The 22,541-nt window shown below is 39.5% G+C and overlaps 1 protein-coding gene across 5 annotated transcripts in view; it reads left to right on the top strand.

Annotated features, from left to right (window-relative positions):
- Positions 1 to 6,477: 6,477 nt before the first annotated feature.
- Positions 6,478 to 22,541, top strand: part of SSR1 (signal sequence receptor subunit 1) — a 24,466-nt gene continuing 8,402 nt past the window's right edge. The window contains exons 1-9 of one of the 5 annotated variants that reach the window (XM_027654170.1): positions 6,478 to 6,690; positions 8,736 to 8,854; positions 11,059 to 11,146; positions 11,317 to 11,579; positions 12,391 to 12,467; positions 14,110 to 14,188; positions 15,211 to 15,304; positions 15,873 to 15,887; positions 17,987 to 18,050. In XM_027654170.1, coding sequence (XP_027509971.1) covers positions 6,606 to 6,690; positions 8,736 to 8,854; positions 11,059 to 11,146; positions 11,317 to 11,579; positions 12,391 to 12,467; positions 14,110 to 14,188; positions 15,211 to 15,304; positions 15,873 to 15,887; positions 17,987 to 18,050 — 884 coding nt within the window. In that variant the 5' untranslated portion in view covers positions 6,478 to 6,605. Of the gene's footprint in view, positions 6,691 to 8,735; positions 8,855 to 11,058; positions 11,147 to 11,316; positions 11,580 to 12,390; positions 12,468 to 14,109; positions 14,189 to 15,210; positions 15,305 to 15,872; positions 15,888 to 17,986; positions 18,975 to 22,541 lie in introns of those variants that run through there. The other 4 variants (XM_027654172.1, XM_027654171.1, XM_027654173.1 and 1 more) reach the window with 4 other exon arrangements.

Genomic DNA, 22,541 nt, shown 5'->3' with positions numbered 1-22,541 from the left:
TCAGAGCTGTGCATTTTAATATGTAAACCACCCTTAGCCAGGCAAAAGTTACTTTTTCACTATTGTGTCCTTTGAAATTTTGGTGATATGACTTTGTTTCTTCTGAGCCCAAACAGGACCTATCTGCACAGGCCTCCTCTTTTGGCCAGGTCAGCCTTTCTCAATATCAGCTATGCAGATCTCCATCTGCAAAGATAACACAGAATGCACACAGTGTATGCCAGAGAGAGCAATCCTTAGCCCTTGCCTGACTCTTTGGTCATCATCCCACAGCACTGAGGGAGGAAAGTGAGAATACACACAGAAATGGCTCCTGTCCTTGGAAACAAAATTCCAAGGAGAAAGAGATGGCAGCTTAGCAGAAAGTCAACAGCCGCTATCTAAATATAACAAGCTGGCTCCTCAGCTTAAAATCTTGCAAGCAGAATTTGAAAATGAGCAAGCCAAGATGAAGAAAATGCAACAACAGATTTGTGAGTTCAGAAGAGAGAACAAAAACCTGCAGCAACAGAGGGTGAAAGACCAAGGACAAAACCACATCCTGCAGCTTGAAACTACCAGATGGAAAGAGATATGATAAGAGTCAGAGAATCACAGACAGCTAAGTATAGTTTCACATTGATACTGTAAGCATTGTAAGTATCTATAACATTCCTAGATGTTATGTGCAGCAGTTCCCCTTACCTTCTTGGGACAAACTTCCACTGACTCAAGCTGAAGGTTCTGACCAAGAAATTACTTTAAGAACTTTAAAGGAAAAATAGCATTCCTAAAGTCCTTTGCTGGGCATGAGTCCAAGTGTGGAATTTTGACTTACACAGATCACCTAATGCAATCACCTGATTTCAAGCAGTGATCAAACACTTTGCAATTTATTATTTGAAGTAAACGAGGGAATAAAAAGGTATGGCAATGGCCTTTTTCACTTCTTCAAGGGGAAAAGAAATGAAAGGATTGGAATGAAAATGTTGCAAAGTTTGACACCTGTGCTGGTTTTGGCTGGGATAGAGTTAATTTTCTTCACATTGGCTGGTATTGGGGCTGTGGTTTTGATTTGTGCTGAAAAAAGGGTTGAAAATGTATGGATGTTTCTGTTATTGCTGACCTGCACTTGTGCAGTGTCAAGGCCTGTTCTGCTTCTTGTACTCCCCACCATAAAGGAGGCTGGGGGTGCACAAGGAGTTGGGAGGGGACACAGTCAGGACAGCTGACCCCAGCTGAACAAAGAGATATTCCAGACCGTATGGTGTCATGCTCAGCAAATAGAGCTGGAGGAAGAAGGGGAAGAAGGGGACATTTGGAATAATTACATTTGTCTTCCCAAATAACTCTTATGTGTTATGGAGCCCTGCTTTCCTGGAGATGGCCCTTTACCTGCCTGCCCATGAAAAGCAGAGAATTAATTCCTTGGTTTAATTTTTCTTGTGTGCATGGCTTTTGCTTTACCTATTAAACTGTCTTTATCTCAATCTGTGATTTTTACTCTTCCAATTCTCTACCTGATCCTGCTGCTGGGAGAGTGAATGAGTTTCAATTTGAATGCACCAATAACAGTACATAAAGTCATTCAACAAAGATAAAATATCTGCTTTGTTAATTTCCATTATCATAAAGTGTAATATCTAGGAATTAATCAAGTCTTCATCTTTCCTTTTTTTTTTCTTTAGCGCTGGCAATCTACCATAGCATTTCACTTCAGAGCTTGCCACTAGTGAACAACATCCATGCCTGTGAAAGCCCCAAGCTTCTCCAGAACAAGCAGTTCTGAAGTGTGCCAGTTAGCTTTGCAGAACTGCTCCACCAGATTCGTTGCCACTCCTGAACTATTCCATGCTGAGTCCGAATTATGTAAAAGGGACTGCTGGTACCCTAAGCCACTACGCCACATAGGCTCTGGAAAGCAAACTCTCACACCTACCAACATGATTTGCATTCACAGAAATGTGAATTTAAGGTATAGTCTTGAAGTTGAGACATACAAGGATTAGTAGATAAACATAATTAAATAGACATGTCAAATCTTTAGTTTGGTACTACTAAAACCACTGAATCACTTTGACTCTTTTCAAAGGGTAAGTTTTCTTGCAGATTTTAAAATATTACCCATACTATTTATTCTTTATATACAGTAATTTAACAGTTAATTAAACTGTTTAACTAACTGAAAATATTCTGTCTTTTACTTAAAGAAGACAGTCTATTAGGGTTTTTTTCCTTAAAGAGGATAGTCTATTAGGTTTTCTTGTTACTAACATCTCACAACTGACACACTTAGAAGCACCTGGGGAACTCTTCAGAAGTCAGGACTCTCTGCAGCTTTGTACTTTTCTAATTTCACAGTGTAGCATCCTTTCTTGGGTGAGAAAGGCTAGACTTATGAAATTCACATCCACAATGACATGAATCTACCAAACAGCCAGCCTGTCACTGAATTAGTAGCAAAAATTAGCTTACAGTGTAGAATAAAAATAGGTTTTTATCTTTCCATGTCAAAAACTTCATTTCTGCTCTTTATGCAGAGGGAAGATAAAAAAATCTGGTAGCTAAAAATACTCTATGCTTTAAGCTGTATATGTTACAAAATCATCACCTCAACCTTCAACTGAAGTGTTACAAAGAGTCTTGAACTGGGCAACCTTGAACATGGCCAAAGTGAGCTCTGAAGTTCCTTTCCTGTTGCCATCATATGGAGCATATGGAATCCATAAATCTGATTAAACAATCATGGTTAGCAATGACAAATTTATCTAGATGATTAGATTTTTCATTTGAATTTTTCCATTTCTCAAAAAATCATCTATTTACTCATTATTTAGTCAAGTTTGTGGAACACTATCAGTTTATCCATATATTTCTATGAGGTACGTCTTCAGAGAGGTACCTCTCTTTTTTTTTTTTTTTTTTGATAAAATAAGGAGTCTGTGTGTCTTTGAGTCAATCTTTCTGTAATAGGGTAAATAAAATTTCTTCCTGAAAAAACTGCAGAGAACCTCCACGATTCGGGCAAAACCTTAGCAAGTCTCATTAAGAGCTCCTGTGAACAGTTTTGTCTCCTTGTCAGAAGCAACCAACAGACTTCCAGGGATGAGGGTTGCAATATGACCCCTTTCTGCCTGCATCAATTTCAAATAAGTTGATTCCCCAGACTTATAATCAGTAGTGAGAAAAATAATGTCAGCTTGATAGGTCTAAGTGGAAGATTCTCATCGGAATTATTGACTGCCACATATAGTAACTTTATAATTTTGAAAAGAACCATAGAAATTAAAAGAAAAAAAAATCTCAGAATTTCATATCCACAGAATTACTTCTGTAAACTAAAAAAGATAAAGAAGAGATAAAGGAAGCAGACAACAGGTTAGGACTTCATGTATGACACTGCTCCTGAAAGTGCTTTGTTAAATTCATCTCTCATAGAAGCTACTGAGTAAATGCTGAAGAGGCAGTGCAGCTGGTTCTTAAACACTTCACCAAAAACAAGTATTAATGCAAAAATAAGTCTGTCTATATGTACATAAACAGTTATTTGTCTTTTCCTGGTATCTTCAAAGAGGAAACACACATCTGGGAGATTCATTTAAGAAGTTCAAAATGGAAATAAAAAGTACACTTCATTTATAATCCAAAGACTAGGAATGCTCAGTCTTTTTGTAATACACTTTTTGAAACTGAAGGCATATTTTCTAGTTACAGTTTTACATGTAATTTCTAACTGAAACCCTTTTTTAAAATGCAAGGATACAATGCTTGTACATGACTGCAATCACATGAACTCCCAGTGAATACTAGCCTTCTCAGTATCCAGCAGAAGGGATGTCAAATCTAAAAGTCACAATAGTGGCAAATACTGTCAATACTTATTTTATTACGACTGTGAATGCACATGTGGAGCAGTCCATGAAAAAAACCCCCTCAGAATCTTGCTCCAGTTTTTCATACAGGCTTTTCTTTCAAATTATAACTTGTTTAATATGGGTACAGTACTTAGCACAAAAGAACTGCAGCCTAATATGCTTTTAGGCACAGTTGTAGTATTGCAGTCAGTCTTGGCTTAGTGTTTTGCAGCAGGTAGTCAAGGTACCTCAATTATTTTCACACACACTTTTAATTAACACATTTCTGTGCCACCCACCATGTGGAAATTCAGTAAGAGCACCATATAGGTTAATTAATTAGCAACATCAAGAGTGGTTAACTCAGATGGAAAAGCAGCACAATAAGTACATAATCAATGTACAGATGACACAAAATATTTCAGATCCTACAGTGCTATATAGGAAACCTCCTACAGCATGCCAGTATTCTTCTACTTTCCTGAAGAAAAAGTAATTAGCTGCTTTCCCCCCCACAAAACAACCAAACCATGACTAGGTTAAGTCAAACATATTTGGCCAAAGATTATATGTTAAACAAACTTTAGGACCTTTGTAGAAAAAGTAATATTATACCATTGTGTGGATAGACTAGAAATACTTTTATCAGTAGCAGTGAATGTTTTCCAGTTTTCAGAATCATGCATCACTTTCAGTCAATACTTAACAGCATTTCAGTAAGGTTTTCGGCATGTTAAAATAAGATTAAAAGTTAGAATGGTTACTTACGATAATTTTTTTAGTGTCATTTGCAGGTTGAAAATCAAATGAGTGAAAATAAAAAATGAAAGCCTCGAGACTACATTTACCATTGCCATCACAGCAAGCTGCAGATGCTCAACTGACAAATTAAAGCTACCTCAAAATACAGAATGTGTCAAAACTACTGTTGCTTCATTGTATCCTGTTCGCAAATTGCTGAATTAACTGTCGGAGGAAGGATAAAGCTTGCAGGCTGTTTTTGGCCCCGGTATTTTTGTTTTCACTGAATGTTTTGATTGCAGGGCCTGGGAAAGCTTTCCATCCTAATAACCCTTCAAACATTTAAGAAAAGGTCCCCTGAGATAAAGGCAATGTATCAGTATCATATTCATTACCTATCACACTTTGGGAAACTTTCAATTAAACTGTCAAATATGTGACCTAAACCCAGTTATTCCAAAGCAACATGGAATTAAAAGATTTAAACAACACCTTTGTTTCAGTAATATGCTTTATCTTTGCTCCTTCCAGAGGTATGTTAATCTACTAAAAAAAAAAAAAAAAAATTCTTATCCTTTGGAGTTTACTGTGTTATAGTACATTAACAAAGACGAACACAACTTGCATTCCCTGCACTAAAAGCATCCCAAGCTCAAAGTGCAGGCTCCCACACTGCCAAGTGCCAAAGGCATGCTGGCAGAGAAGCGGCCCTGGCCTCCCACAGCCACCCCATCCACCTGTTGTAGCCATGAGCACCCCGATAGCCATAGGTAGCACTTCCCACAGAATCACAGAATATTCCAAGTTGGAAGGGACCCACTCTTGTGCAGAAAAAGTGGATTCTTTACTCAGCGTGCAACAAACCATTAACTACGCACTCGAGAGAAACATTTATTATTTATTCCAGAGTTGTGCGAGCCTGGGTGCTCGGTGGTGTTCCACAAATCAAGCACACCAACAATCAAAACTTTCCACTATTTATACATTTTAGCAAACACGGGCATTAGTGTTCATTGGTTACAAGTTACATAGTTTCTTTATTTATTAGTTTTCCATCTTCTGTTAAGCGACTCCCTCGCTTCTCATGGTAATCAATCCGCATGCTCGGTCTTTCTCTGCTTTTGAGTCAGTGAGTTTCTTGGGTCGGTGGTCCGTGAGCCAGTCATCATGATCTCCCCCATGCTGGAATTACCTTTTACCCAGTTGGAGCTGATTTCAGCACAGCTGCTGAGTCGTCTTCATTAGTTTCTTCCTTATCTTGGGAGTTTTGCCAAATGTTCCTGTGCCCCGTAAATTCTGCATTCTTTGTATCCGCTATCAGTGGTGCATCCTTCTTCCCAAGCTCTGTTAACCTCTCCCCAGGTCTGAGATCATCGAAGCATGTCAAGCCCTACACCTTAACAAGGCAACGCTCCAGGTAAGTGATTTGTCTTCCTAACACATGGAAATCACTCAGAGCTTGATTGTTAGCTGCTATGTGATTCACGGGTTAAATTTCCTTTCTTGTTATCAGGCTTGAAAAGAAAACAAAGAGCAAACATCAAAGAACATCCTCCCCTTAAGAAAATTTTTACATCTTCCACACTTTGCAGCGCCGCGCGGATCAATCCAAGCCCGACTCCTGGTCCTGCACAGGACAGCCCCAAGAACCCCCCCCCCCCCCCCCCCCAGGAACTACACCAGGTGAATGAGAGCGTTGTCCAAAGGCTCCCCGAAACCTGCTACAGGCTCGGTGCCGTGCCCACTTCCCTGTGGGAGGGGCGGCGGCGCGGGTGGATCGGGAGGCGCCCACGCCGGCGGCGGCTGAGGGCAGACGTGTGCTAAGCGCCCACGTGACCGCCGCGCCTCCTGCCCGGCGGAGCCACGTCCGCGGGGGCGGAGCGGGGCGGGCGCGGCCCCGGATGGAGGAGCGGGAGGAGGTCCCAGCGCCCGCTCCCGCACCCGCCGCCATTTAGACAATCCCGCAGCGGCCGCTCACTCGCCGCCGCCGGGGCTGGCTGCGTGGGGTGCCGGGCCGTTGCCGCCGCCATCATGAGGCGCCTGTCGCAGCTGCTCCTGCTCGTCCTGCTCGTCTTCCCTGCCGCGCTGCTGCTCGGGGGCGCCCGCGGCGGCCCAGGTGAGGGCGGGCGGGCGGGTGAGCGGCCACCGCTGCCCGGGCACGGGAGAGCGGTGGTGGGGCGGGAGGGATCCCCTTGGCGGTCCGGGGAGGGGGAGCCGCTCCCGCGGGGCCTGCGGAGCCCAGCGCCGCCTCCGCGACCCTCCCGCTGGGAGCCGGCGGGCGCTGCTCATTCATCGCCCCGGGCGCACCGCGCACGTGGCCGCCGGGGCTTCGGGGCCCGGCCCGGTGCCTGCGGGGCCCCGTCCCCGTCCGAGGGCGCCCCGGCGGGGTGCGGGGCCAGGCCCCCGTCTCTCCCAGCAGAGCCGTCCGCGGTGTCGGGCAGGGCCCTGCGGCTGCCACCAGGTCACCGGTCCCGGTCCCGGCCGTGACACCGGCCCGCCCAGACCCCGCCTGGGGACGGGGCAGCGGGCTTGTTCTTTTCGCCGCTCCTCGGCGGTGCTGGTTCCCATATTCCCCAGCAGATGCGCTGGCTGCCACCCTGCCTTCCCACCTCTTCTGCCGCCACCCCCCGAGTGTCCTTGGCGACACCGAGGAGCGCTAATCTCTGTTTACGCTGCAGCGTTATCTGATTCACGGTCTGGAAATTGCCTCCCTACTACTAAGTTTGGGAAGGCAGGAGAGGGAAGGGAGGCTTCTCACCCAGCTCTTGCAGTGGGCTGCAGCACACGCTGTGTGATAGTCCCTTCCCACAGCCGGCAGCTCTCCTTTCCCGCTACTGCCACATCATCATCAGCCCCTCCGACATCCATTGAAACGGCTGTAAGCTACGGATATGAAAGAGTGTGCTGGGCAGCAAAGGGTGCCTATGGCTTACCTGTACCCTGTTCATTTTTAAATTGAAATAGCCTTTCCTACACTTGCACGTTTAAAACTTCAGCAAATAAAATCACGGTAGTTAAGGCTTAGATTAAGTATTGCACGTGCTCGAGCAAAAGTCTTTGAGTGTACTTTCTGAAGACACTTGAGAGGAGGGGTTGTGTTTGCTTTTTCTAGCGCTGGCTGACAATTCTTTAGTCTTTGGATATACTTGTCCTGCTCAAGGATTCTTATTTCCAGTGAAAATTTTTAAATATTTATTTTAAATGCATATTTGTAGCAATTAGATCTTTTTCAGACTTGGGTAAATCAATCATCTGTTCATTTCTACTTTTCATATGTGGAAAACGTTAGGTTTATTAACAAAAAAATCTGTAGTTTTGTGCACATGTTTTAATAGTTCTCAGCCTTGCCTCTATGTGCTGTAAACTGCAAAGGGACAGAACTTTGTCCCATGGCCAATATTTTTATTAATCATATTTGCCCAGTGTTTGAATATATGAGGCTTGGCTCCATGAAAGCAAAGAGGCAATGAACTATCAGATTACACTTGTCTTGGAGCGTTGCTCTAGGTCAGGTTTCTTTTCTGACTAGTGTTGTGGTTCTGTTGCATATATGGATATATTAGTACGTTATATTGAGGTCCTATTAAAAAAAGACTTTTTTATATTTTAAAACTTGAGTGAAAATACATGCAAAAAATAATAACTTTTAATCTACCTTTCAAAGTGTGCTGTTCTCCTATCAGTATGCTAATCATTTAGTAGACTTGCTAGTCTTAGAAGAAACAGTACTTACTGAATTAATTTCCTGGCAATAGCAATGTCTTATTTTCACTTTTTAAATTACAAAATTAAAATATTTTCATATGTTAACATGTTCCAAAATTAAGCAATAGCTTTTAAGGCAAATTTGTTGCCGTCTGCAAATTTAAGCATTGCTGAGTGAATGTTGATTTTTTTGTCATCCAACTGTAAACATTTTGGTTTTGAACTTGGTGGCAGATAAATGAGTAGGTGAGAAAGTTATTAGAGAAGGAATAAGGCTGAAAGATCAACCCAGGCATCATTTTAATGTGAGGTTTTTGCAACTGAGGCTTCAAAACACTGTACTGGACAGATTTTTAAGAACTTCTTCAAACCTTAGTTTGAGAATTGTATTTCAGTGTCAGTTTTCTATTCATTAACTAGACATTAAAAAGGCTTTCTTGAATTTTGTTTTGGTAGGTTCAGGTTTATTAGCTGCAGCTCAAGATGCTACAGAAGATGAGGAAGCTGTGGAAGATACTGTAGTTGAAGATGAAGATGATGAAGCTGAAGTTGAAGAAGATGAGCCAACAGACTTGGTAATTTTACATGAGCGTTACTTCAGAAGTATGAATTAGACCAAAAGTGCTTCAAGCTGGATAATTTATGTATGAGTTTAGTGACGTTATTTTCAAATAGCTGTTTCCACATGTCTGATTAAGCTTGTGTTCAGTTTGAAGTGTCAAAAAGATTTATCTTTTCTTCCTGAATTACAAGTTGAGAAACCACATGGGGACATCCTGCCAAAACTATAGGTCACAAAAAAAACATCAAGTGAGAGAAACAGATTCTCATGGGAGCCCCCTGTAGTTCTTTTCTAGCTTAAACTGCACCTCAGTAAACTGAAAAAAGATTGTGCTATGGGACTACTTAATTCTGGCTTCTTTGTATCTACTTTCCAGGGGCAACAGAACATCTGTTTTGTAGCCTGTTTTCACTTGCTACATTCCTAGCCTCTGACACTTGTTGCAGGGTATGTTGTGAGCATGTTGCTGTTTAGGGTCACTTGCTTCACCTTGGCAAACGTAAAAAAAATTTCTTTGATATAAGTTTTCTCTCAGCAGAGTCTCAGATGTCTGATTCCAGGAAAAAATAGTTTAATAATTGAGTGCTACTGCAATAGGGACAGTTTGAGCTGAGTCCCTCTGGAAAAGAACCCTGAACAAAATCCCTGGGCTTTTATACTCTTACAACCTGTGCACCTGTTCTTCGTGCACTTTGCACGTGCCTCTTGGTTTAATGGTGATTTTTGTTCTGGGGTCTTCTTGTTCCTTATTGAGTTATTTCTCTAGCTGTATTTATCTGGATGGGTTGCATCTTCTGCTGACAGTTGTGGCTGCCTAATGTTTCAGTTTGTACTGGTCTCACAGCCTCCCTTCACATAGCTAAGCAACAGTTCAAGATTTGTTCAAATTTTCAAGGTGAAAGTTTGCAGCTTGCAGCCTAAGGCTTCAGAAACCTTAGTTATTCATACTAAGCAAAACTAATCAGACAAGACAACACAGGTAAAAGAATTCCACTAACTAAACTTAATTTACAAGATGAATTAAAAAACATTACAAACAAAAGAAATTGTAAACAAAAAAGTGAAATATTTTATGTGGTTTTGTGATCTGCTTATAGCAGCCGAGTGTTAGGTTTGCTAGACACTTAGTGTACAAAATTCTCTCAAATAAGGAAGTCTGGGACATTATTAGGCAAAGATGCCTAATAAGAACATAGACCTGGTAAACTGTTCTTTCATTGTATTAGATTTTACTGGTGTTGATAAGCTGGTGAGCTTATGGCTGACCAGCTTTGCTAAGTGGTGGAAGGTATGCTATGTCAGTACTGACAGGGTATTATTAAATAACCTTTTGAGTGTATTTTGCTTTTAATAAATAGTTTATGGCTTGGTTAAAAAGCATTACGCTTTTTAGACATTTCTTTTATTTGTCACTGAAAGAGAATATATACTTTGGCATAGCATCTTGATTTCAAGGTGCTCAGCTCTGATTCCTGAGTTCATGGTATGTGTACGACAGATCCGGTAGGATATCCACTGCTTCAGGTGGTCGTTTAAGCACTGAAATCAAATGATCTGACTTGCAAGCGGTTAGCTGAGACTGTTCAAAATTAGGTCAGCCTTGTTTTTATTTGGTGGGGGCAGTGATGATCCCATGATTCCCAAGTGGAAAATAAGCCTTTAATGCTTGCATTTGCCAAATTAAAAAGTTCATTGTCACGAAGGTGAACTTGAACAAGTGGATCCATGAACTTGCTTAGTTCCAACAGTCTGTTTCCAGGCCTACATACACTTAACTAATGAAAACTGAATAGAAAGCTACTAAACACTCCCTCTATGGTGAAAGTGACTCTCGTTTGTCATATGGTTGTCTGTATTTTGGAAATTCTTGTTTTCTAAATAGAAATATCTTGGATGTGAACACTTAACATTTAGACTCTGTTCTTTTCCTTCTGCCCCCAAACAGAAACCATGCTGATGGTTTCTGATTATAAACCTTTTCAACAGAGCTAAATGCAGTTCAGATTAGTACTGTGTCAAATGTAAAAAGTAGAATGAGAAATGCTGAAAATGATGCTAATCAAGTCTAGAGGGAGACTGAGTGTGCTAATCCTGCAACAGTAGGATTTGGTACTTGCCGTTGTTGCTTGCTTTGCCACATGGGATTCTCATGAACCAAGCATGGTCTTTGCTTCACTGTTCATTATAGGATTTTTTCAAAAAAGTCTCTTGTCTTAGACAGAAGAAAAAGAGGAAGAAGATTTGTCAGGAGAGCCTAAAGCCTCACCTAGTGCTGATACAACCATCTTATTTGTGAAAGGTGAAGGTAAGAGTCCCCTGCTAATCTACCATCCTCTTTACCAATGCATAGACTATATCTGTTTGCGTAAAACAGTGAAGCTCTAAAACCACAGTCTGTTCTAGATGCTCTCTGTTTAGAAATTGGCTAGGTGTGGTGTATGAAGTTTCTAATAGTTGAATATTTTTTTGTTTCAGACTTTCCAGCGAACAACATTGTAAAATTTCTGGTGGGCTTCACCAATAAGGGTACAGAGGATTTCATTGTTGAGTCTCTCGATGCTTCTTTCCGGTATCCCCAAGACTACCAGTTTTATATCCAGAACTTCACAGCTCTCTCTCTGAACACAGTAGTTCCACCACAGAGACAAGCCACGTTTGAGTACTCTTTCATCCCTGCTGAGCCTATGGGTGGTCGTCCTTTCGGTCTGGTTATCAATCTCAACTACAGAGATGTAAACGTAAGTCTGATGTAATTCATCTGAATCCTCCTAGTTGATGTGGAGGTGTCAGGAAAGAGCTGCTTAGTTGAGTTACTACTGCTTCATAAAGTGAATGTGTTTGTAATATTTAACTAAATCACTAGATACATAAGCACAGTAAGTGACTGCTTACATGTTTCACATTAGCTGCCCAGGCACTCTCAGTTCTTTATATGTTACACTTGAAGTTATGTCGTCAGTGGAAGCTAGAAGGCCTTAGAACTGTATAGTAGTGGGATGTACTCCTAAAAAACCAAACCAACCAAAGCTAAAGCTCTGTTTAGGACTACTTAATTTTCACTGTGCTTTTCAGATTGGACTATGCTAACAAACCCTACTACCAACCTGAATGCCACCTGCAAACTTTATTTTAGGCAAATAAATGGCCAGGAGTTGCAATCTGGGGGAAGACTATGCAAAAGCATAAATGGGGATAAAGCAGGGGATTCTTTTTCTCTTTTGGTGAAGGTCAAAGATTAACGGGCTTCTGTACCTTTGTGTTTTGGTAGTCGTAATAAGAACCCTTCGTATGTAATGTCTCTTGTTATAGGAAATAACATACTGAAGGCCAGGTGTGACTGTCTTGCTAATATCAAGACTGTTCTTTGCAGTTGGAGCGAAACATTTGTGCTTTTATGTGTTCAGTCAAACTAGCACTACTTTATTACTTAATGAAGTCATGCAGGAGTTACTGATTTCTAGAACTTTTCCAAGAACATGGAAAAAGATAAACATTTGTGTATGTGTTTAACAAATTAGTTTGAAATATTATGTGCAAACTTTGTTGTAGGGCAACATGTTTCAAGATGCTGTCTTCAATCAAACTGTTACAATTATTGAAAAAGAAGATGGGCTGGATGGAGAAACGTAAGGAGACTGGAGATGCAAGTTTAGTTTGTGTCCTGGTAGAACAGGTTACTGATGGTGCCAGTGAGAATAGTTCCTTTATCCTCATTTTATTGAGTGTTAGGTCTACTATGTTGGTGGTGTAGTAGGCATCTGACAAATCCTTACAGACTGAAAATAAGAACTTTTTCCCAAAATTAAAGTCTGTATTAATAGTGGGGATCTTCAGGATTGGTACTATGTCAATGAGCAGTTTACAGATGTGCTTTAGCTCAGAGGACATAAGCCTGGAATAGGACTGGATGTTACACAGGTACATAGCAATTCCAAGCTGTTATACTACTATGCTTTTTCCTAAGAGTTAAGAGGTGCAGAGGATCCATAGTATTAGGCTGTGGGTCTTGCTATCAAGACTGGAATAAATTTCTTCTGGAGCACTCCAGTATAATCTAAGGTTATGTAAACTAAAAGATGTATTTGGAGTACAAGATAGACGAACTCAACCATTCTTTGCACTGTCCCCTATCTGTAGAAGGTATCTTTCAGGAGTGATTCTTTTCAAAGATAAGTAGATCTGACACACCTTATATGTTGCAAGCATATGCTGTGCTGATATGCTTTTAAATATTTTAACACTGGAGTGGAATTTTAAGTGAACCTCTGAGTTAAGAAAAATTATTCTTGTAGACAATGTTGAATATCTGAATTGTCCTGCCACAGGTACAAATTGGTTGCCGAGCAAACTTCCTTTTAAAAAAGGTCAGCCAAAAGAAATAGCTGTTGCATTAATTCATATTTCTCAAATAGAATGGCATAAATGAAAGAAAAATTGGTCACATGAAAATGTGTGATACTCTGAAAAAGGAGCTCTCAAAAGAATTCAATGTATTAGAATTAGTTTGTGCAAATGTCCTGTGAACAGATAACTACCCTATAACAGGGATTTTCAATTAAGTCTCTAGTTTAACTCCATGATTTCCTTTATCATAAATCTGGGTTCAGATGTTCAGCTTGGAATAGGTTTTTTACCTGTAAACTGCCTACTTCCCAAATTAATTTTAGATCTAACTTATATTCACCTCTTGCTAAGTATCTAGAGGTATTTCTGGTAAAATTCTTCAAAACAAACCTAAATACACAGATTCAAAAAAACTATTGATTGCATAGGTAGAATGCTAACTGTGGAACACAGAACAAGATAAGCAAGGTCTTTCAAAGCTCTGTTGCAAATAAATTAAGTCCTAGCAGCACTTGCTTTGCAGTAGTGTACTAAAAGCATGTAAAAGACTTTTAAGGGGTTTGTAAGTGCTTAAAGCTGTCACAAACATAAATATTGCCTATAGCCCAATATCTTGAAACTTTGTGATAGTGCAAAAATGTTCTTGAAGTTACACAATTTCAGTATTTATTTAGAACAGTTTTCTAATTTATACAGCATTTTTCAAATGTTCTGTTGTTCAGAATTAAGTTTGATTACAGTTTCTGAAGTCAAAGTCAGAATATTTGTTAGCACTTCAGTTTCAGAATCATTGTTTTTTTTTCCCCACTCCTCCCCTACGAAAGTTCATATGTGGCCAAAGCTAGGCTTAGATTCTGTGCCTCTGTGTAAACTCTCTACAGAACTTAAGATTTTTATTTAATGGTTTCTTAAACTTTTTTAAAGGATCTTCATGTACATGTTCCTCGCTGGACTTGGTCTACTTGTCGTTGTTGGCCTACATCAGTTACTAGAATCTAGGAAGGTGGGTAGTGTGTTTGTTTATGTACTTGATACAAGACCTTTTTGATATGAAAAGAAAGCAATTCAGTAATTGTTTCTGGAATATGACAGTACAGGTAAAACTTCAGAAGATTTATTTTTAGAACCTTAGAGCTTACTGGAGAAACTAGAGAGTTTTTTAAAACTTCATAACTGAAGACGTTTTGATTGCTCAGCTCATGCTCTTTGGGTCTGCTCTTTGGCACCACACTGAAGCTGAATTGGAAGCTTTGATACCTTCCAGTCACTGGATGTGTGTGTCTTTTGATTCACTGCTTACTGGGTAGATTTTCCCCATGCTCTCTATTCATGCCTATTAGTTTAATCCAGATCAGACTTTGGGGAAAACAACTGTCTAGTCCTTTATTTAGTTCTCATCAAAGCTTTGCCATAATGTTGATTAGGGCCTTCTAAATTCCATTTGTAATTGCATTAATTTAGCTAATAACAACTAAGGGTTGGTCTGTGTATGTGGTTTGGCAGGTAAAAACTGTTGAAAGCTTGAAGTCTCATCTGTATGCAATCCATAGGTCATGCCTTTGTGTGGTGTGGCTTACCATATTTTTGAAGTAACTTCACTTGGGAAAAAGTATGGGATTATTATTGTGTGTTGACATCTATTTTGCAAGGTGACATACAAGAATGTTGTACTAATCTGAGAAAACATAATGAAACTAGTCATCACAAAGTTTGATTAACCAGCAGCCATTTTTTGCAACAGGTATAATGAACTTGCCCAGGTGTGCATGAAATCTTGATGTCTTTATGTGGAATAAGTATTGTGAGGCATAAGAAGTGGTAATGTGAAACTTGGGGAATAAATTGCTATTAGGAAGGATAGCTTAGCTTTAGCTCCAAAGACAGCTCCATACATTGACTAGCCTTAAGTTTGTGCCTTAGTGAAATAATTACAATTCATTAAATGTAGCATTTTTAGTAATTTCTTATACTTGTGCTATCCAAACCTTCTTTGAAAGAAAAATCTTTCCTTTCTTGAATTTTCAGAGGAAAAGACCGGTACAGAAAGTAGAAATGGGAACATCAAATCAAAATGATGTTGATATGAGCTGGATTCCCCAAGAAACTTTAAATCAAATAAGTAAGTAATTTGTCTTCCACAAACTGGAGCATAACAAACCTACTTGATCAATTAATTATAATGGAATAAGTAACTGATACCCATTTCTCACAACAGCATACAACTCTTCTAGGGAATAAAAAACTGTCTAAAGCACTGTGCATAATGATTAGACTGTTACTTTAGCAGCCTGGTCTTTATTAGATCAACCAGTAAAGTTTGTTCTGTAATGACTATTGGTGACTTTTACAATTTGGTCTGTAGACTGTTTTTCAACAGTGTAAAATCTCTACCCAAAACCTGCATCACAAAGGAGGTTTAAATAGGAGAAAATAGCTGTCATCTCAAAGTTTCTGTAGATTGTTTGGAAGTTTGCCTGTAGACCAAAGTTTTAAATGAACATTAGGAGTGTATATTAACTAAAGCCACATTAAAACTTGGTATTAATGTCCAATGTCCTTCACGAATCCAAAATGATTAAGTTCTACTTGATACCTGAAATGACAACAGTAAACCAAATATCTGATTTCCTTAGACTGTTTGTGGATATTTCTAACTTCTCTTCTCTTTTGCTTTCCCATGGCTTCAGTGCAGAGTAGAAGAGGTGAGACTAACCTTTTGTGAGCTGCAGAGTGAAAGTGGTTAATGTGTTGTCCATGTAATAATTGGGCATGGATAGAAGTACAGCTTCCTGCATGCAATGCCTGGTGATGTAGCATGAGCAGTAAAAGATAACAGAACAGATGCGTGCAATGGCACAAATGCATTTTATGTACTTCTAAATTTATGTTTTCATGTATTTTGTGTATGCATTTCTGGTTATATTGTAGTCACATAGTTTCAGTAGGATACTGCTGAAGTATTGTTGTCTCTTCTAACAGTTCCCAGAACTCTTTATCTAAAAGGCAGATGTGTATTTTGCCTTCTCTGCTACCTTAGTGTAATGTCAAACTGATATTTACATAAGGACGGTGGAGGGGCTATTCATGACCAATGGCTGAGTGCATCTTGTTTCAGTGAGAAACAGGCCTCACTATTATACCCTTGGGTATAATAGTTTACTAATCAGGTTTATCTTCCTGTGTCTTTCTTATCCTGGGTGAACTATCATCAGAAGCATTGGATGGTGTGAGGTGAGAGAGCCTCAACAAAGTGCATCCTAGGCGAGACATAAAGAGAAGTGCTTTGAAAACCCTTTGTGGGGACCTACCTTTACTTGGCAAAGATTGCTCTTTTAATGAAATAAGCATATTCTGAGCTTCATTTAGTGTAGAAGGGCTAGAGGCCTTAGGTCTGATATGTGCTAGGAGCTGATGACTTTGCCTTTTTTATTCCTTCACCCTTTTTACTCTATTTACAGGACTATTACCCTACTTGTGAAGATGTAAGCTTTCTTGTACATTGTTTTCTGTGAGACACAAGAATGATAGTGTAAAATCTAGGCACAGAAACCTGAAGACTCAGTCTAGCAAGAAAAACTAAATGCTATTTTTTCTGAATAACAAGCTGTCTTTAAACAGGTTCAAATCCTGGTAATGTTTGGGTCCTGTCCCAGTCCCTTTCTTAAGCCAAATAGATATTCATATCTTTTCATATCTTAATACCTGAAGTCTAGGAAAAACTGATGTAAGTTGAACAATTAAGTTGTTCTTAATTGTTGTCTTCTCAGCTCCCAGTTAGCTTCAGTTAGAACTCTACATTAGAGTTCTTTAAAATATGTGGCCTTCAAGATATTGGAGGTTCTTGAAATTTTATTGCTGAAAGACATTTCATACTGTACTGATTGGCTCATAGTGGCATGATGGCTGCTCCTTGTGTTTGCACATACTCTAAACAGTGAAGTTATTGGAGATTGTTCTGTTTTAAGAAAATGTGCGTTTTTAAGTCAGCAGGTGCACATAGCAAGTGCTTTAGCACTTCATACAGAGTATTGAAGCTTCTACAATGAGCATAGAACCATAGAAGGGTTTGTATTGGGACCTTAAAGTTCATCTGGTTACAACCTCCCTGCCTTGGGGAGGGACACCTTCCACTAGACCAGGTTGCTCAAAGCCCCATCCAACCTGGCCTTGAACATTTCCAGGGATGGGGCAGCCACAGCTTCTCTGGGCAACTTGTTCCAGTGCCTCTCCACCCTCACAGTGAAGAATCCTCATATGAGGTATCTGATTACAAAGTCAAATGTGGATGCTTTCCGGAAAAGTGAGATTTTTCCCAAGAAAAACACTTGTCTTCAGCTGCTAGTCTATATGAATGTGGAAATGCTTTATGCAAGACAACTTGCTTAAAGGAGAGTCAATCATAAATTTTTCAGGAAGGCAAACTCAAGTCAGTATTGATCAAAATAATTCATTAACTTTATGAAAGCGTAATTACCGAACATGAAGGTTTTCTAAACAGAGGAGTGGGGTGGAGATGGTGTAGGTTTTTGGTTCTGGGTTTTTTCGTATTTTAGTAACTGGCTAGAGCAAACTTCACCCTGGAGTTGCATGTTACAGAATGGAAACGTTTCTTTGTTACCTTCTATTTAGTATGAAAAAGGCTGAACAAGTTGCTTGAATTGGCTTCTCTGTGGTGATACATTGCATTAGCAGGGCAGTTTGTCTTCTGTTTGGGAGGAGAAAAATACATAGTCATGTAACAATTGCAATTGATGCAACTGTAACTCCTTTTTTCTTTTTTTTTTTTTTTTTTTCCATCCAGATAAAGCTTCACCAAGGCGGTTGCCCTACAAGAGGGCACAGAAGAGACCAGTGGGCTCTGATGAGTAATATTAACTAAGTACAACAGTTGAACCTTTACTAATCCTGCCTGTTTGGGTTTTTTTTTGGATTGGAGTAGTGCAGAGAATCCATATCACCATAAGGAAAATATTGCTAAACATTTGGACTGAACAGATTAACTGAATGGTGTTAATATTACTGAAAATGCACTTCTCTTTAAATTTTTTTTTTTAATTGTTGGGGGGTGGGGGAAGGTACCCGTTAAGATTTGTGCCTGCGTGTGTAAGCGGTTGGTCTTAACAGAAACATGTTACCTGAAATGTGCCTTTAGAGTTCTTTGTAATGCTGGCTTGTCATCTGTACATCGTCTTTGAAGGATTTTTCTCCTCTCCTAATCTGAATGTCTAGTGACTTAATCTGTCTTGATTGTATCATATCTGTATCAGAATCTGTATGCATTTCTCTTCTGCAGTAAGTAACATTATTCTTTACAGCATGCACACACTGAAGTTTGTGCGTGTGATCCCATTTCAGTGGCCAGGCACTGATCATCTAGACTTCTGCATAGTTTGCATTCTAAAGGCACAATTGGGTATAGCTGCTTGTAGTGGTAGATATTTTGCTGCTGTTTTGATCTGGGCATGCAGTGACCTAAAAATCTGAACTTATCTGCACAGATGTTAGAAAGACTCTTACACAGCAGCAGAACTCGTGAAGCATGGAATTTGTGTGCTGAATTGGTATTACTACATAAATCTTTTTTATACCCAACTTGGTAAATGGTTAGTTATTTGAGTTGTGCCAGCAGCTTAAGTATTCAGATTATACTGGTAGTTCTGCAATGTTTACTCGAGAAACTATTGAACAAGACAGAACAACTTTTCAGTAAGTTCTTGGTTCTCTCTCCTAAAAACTAGAATGCCATATGTATCCACATGTTGATTTTGGGCTTTTTTAAAGCTTTACAAGGATTTGCTGTACACACTTGAAACTGAATTTGAAAAATGGTTGGCATCAAAGAATTTTTTTATTGGCAAACTATTTAATTCACCCTTTGTGGTTTTTAAATCTCACCCATCTTTCTGCTGCTCAGTACATTGGTCTGAATTATTTTTTTTCTCACTTCGTCTTTCTTACTAGTAACACAGATGCATATTCATCACTGACTACATGTTATTTCAGTACTCAAGCAGAAAAGCTCTATGAAATCAAAATGAGATTCCCTTTTGTGCTTACATGATTACCAGGTACTGAGGTATTGATCCACATCCACTGCATTCAAGAGTTTAACTGACAGGGAAAAGAGCAGATATAGAGTGTCAGTTTGCTGCCATTCAGGCACTTGGACAAGGTGTGAATTGCTTGCATCTAAACTGTGTCTCTTCCTGTGTCTGAAGGTTATCTGGAAGCTCGTTGAGGTCAGGAAGAGGCATCCATTTGAAACCTCTGTCTTCTTTCCCTGCCCTTTCTGATCCCCACCTGTAGAAATGCTCTTTTAGATCTAAACTTGCTCTGCAGGGGCTGAGCTTCTGAGTCAATGAATGCTAAGCAATATTTCCAAATCCTGTCACAGTGTTTGAAGCATCTAAGCTCTGAAACTACCTGTACTGGCACTATTTTATTATACACTTTGCCAGAATGAACTGTGAAGATGTTCTTGACTCATCTTGCTATGGAAGAGATGCTTTATTCAACTTTCTGAAAATATAGCTAGTCCAGGTAGAATACTTTTTGCGGTTAAGATTGCTTTGTTTTCATACAGATCACTTAGCAAACAGTCGAATGCTGCCTTCATAAGAGGTATCTCCACTCAAGTTGTGTGGAACAACTTTTTTTGTCTTTAGTGATGTAATCTGTGATTCTGTGGTAGGTTTGAGGGCTTACATTCAAGCTTGCATTGATTCAACAGAGTGTTTATGTATTAAATGCTTTATATACTGAAGCCCTATATTTATTACAGCACCTGATACACTGAACTTTTAAGTTCCCTCTTTTGGATTATGTCTCTAACCTGCCATCAAGAGGGTTTTTTTTCACCTCTGGTAATAGGTCATCTTGAACTGTGTGCTCTAATTCTTCCCAAGGATCAAAGGTACTCTCTGAGGGGGTGGTGATGAGAGCTACTCTAGATACAGTGGTACACTGGGAAAAAAGACAAAGGATCAGAACAGAGGATGCTAATTTGTAATACTTTAGTTTTTGTTGAGATAAATAGATTAGCCCTTACTGACTGAGTCCTGGAGCAAGTGTGGCCCTTAGAAGCTGAAGGACTGTACAAATAAGAAGTAAGTACTTGAAGGTTTCAGCCCTTTTCTCTGCACTTGAAGGTTACCTTCCAAATGCTTAAGCTCTAAGCATGAAGGAAGAGAGGAGGCATCTTGCGTAGGAATCAGCACTGCCCATGTCCAGTTGTGCCAAACCCATCTTTCTGATCATACAACTTGGCATTCACTGTGGATGGTTCACAGTAATTTTCTCAGCCAGAAGCAGTTCATAAGAACAGTGGCCAGTAGACCACTACTGCTCATGATAAATGTCATAACAGTTTTGAATTACTTGTTTCTCTTTAATTTGCTGTAGTTGAAACTTAGCAATAACATTCCAGTATGCAGTGGAAACTGAACTTTGGCATCTCTAACATTATTTCTAGTGAATAAGCCAGTCTACTATACTCATTTTTCTTCAAATGGAAGAGTATAGTTGCTGCTTTATCCCATTGGTTAGAAGCTTTTATTTTGGTACTTGAATTTTCTACTCAATTTTTAAACACACAGAGATAGCTTAGTGTCACAGGTATGTTATTGGATTCCATTTTTATCAGCTGTGTAGGGTATCCTTTCACTGACTTAAAGATGAGACAGTAGCAATTCTACCTGTCTCTATGCCACCCCTTTCCATGTGGCAGCATAAGCATTATTATAATCTAGCGTTCTCACCACTATTCAGCTGGCTTAGTACACTGCCACACCACTGCTCCTGTGAGGTTTTGAGAAAGTTTCACAGTGAGAACTGCAAAAGATGTGGGCTAGAGTTTCTTCCTAATTAGTAAGAGATGTTAAAGTGGTTTTAGACAACACATAAACTATGGCCTTAGAGTGAAGGACCACTATTAATTCCTTTCTCACAGCTCCTTAACTTTAAAAAATTGTGCAGACTTAACAATTCCACACTTGGGGTAAGAAAAACTGCTTTAGAGTTCATGTCTACAAAGCATCAATTGAGCTACATTTGAACTGCATGGGATACTTGTAGCCCTCTGTATGCTGTCTGCTTCATGACAGCAGTTCGTTTTTTCCCAGTATCATTTAATCTGAGAAAGAAGAGTGGCTGCTGTCAGACTAAAGGATTGAAGCATCACCTTAATTCTTCATGTACAAAATTATTAAATTGCAGACTAGTGATGCTAGTGCTTGTTTAAAGAGTTATGCTGAAGCTCTTCCTTAGCTTGGAACAGGTATAATCAAAATTATCATTCACTGATTATTCCTGGAATGCATGGTGCTAAACAAAATGTTGCAGGATAAAGCTCTGAATTCAGGGAAGTAGCAGGGAAGCCAAATAATAATGTGGGCTGGTTGTCCCATTTTTCAGTGTGCCTGATGTACTGAGCAGTAAAGAGTCTGTTCTCTTTTCTCCTCCAAAGGAAGGACACTGCCTACCTCATAGGAGTGACACAAGGGCTGTTTCAAGAGTGTTTTGAAGTTATTTGAGACTTGCACAATATGCTTCCATGGAGATAGTAAGACAGAGCACTAGTGTAGCTTGCTGGCAATTGCATACATAGATCCATACTGTACCAGTTCAGTCCCCTCACTGAACAGAACTCAGCAGCTTTACACTTAGACATTTCTAAAATTCACAGAGGAATTGCAATTAACTTACAGAGGTAAAGCCAGAAAGATCTCCTATTTTCTGCAAAAGCTTATGGGCGGGCTAAGTAACATTCTTCTGACACTTTTCCATTTATCTTTTCAATTTTCCCAGTGACTTTTTTTAATCAATTGACACAGATGATTGTTTGTGTAGCTACAATCAACAGTCAGTTTAAGAATGACTGATTGTTTTGGATGATTAAGTTCAGATTTACTGCAACTGAAGTGTTAAATTAACATTTAGGTTTTTACCTGCTGATTTCCATTTATAGGTGAGATCAGATCTCTTTAAAACAGCTGCAGGTTTTTGTAAATTATACTTGATTTTTTTTTCTTAGCATTGTGTAGCTTTTTTTCTTTTTTTAATAAAGCATGAGTATGGCACTAAAAAAAAAGGCCTTTTCCTTTATAAGCAACCTGTACTTGCAAATATGCAAAGAGTGGAAAAAATACTATTCTTAAAAAGCTGCTTTCTACAAGTGTAGTTGGGATGGAAATAATATTGAGCAAATACTCTGTTTTGGACAGTGGATTCATAATTAAGATTAGAATTCTTCATAAGAATGAGGGAGGGCCCTGGGAAAATGTTCAGTAAGTTCTTGAATCCTCATCTGTTAAAACTGAGTCATAGTCCCCTTAATTTCTAGAAGGAATAACCTCATG

Source organism: Corapipo altera, unplaced genomic scaffold, assembly GCF_003945725.1.
Source record: "Corapipo altera isolate COAL_440 unplaced genomic scaffold, ASM394572v1 60, whole genome shotgun sequence".
NCBI lineage: Eukaryota > Metazoa > Chordata > Aves > Passeriformes > Pipridae > Corapipo > Corapipo altera.
Note: the sequence above shows the minus strand (reverse complement) of the source record. Positions and strands in the feature narration are given on the sequence as shown.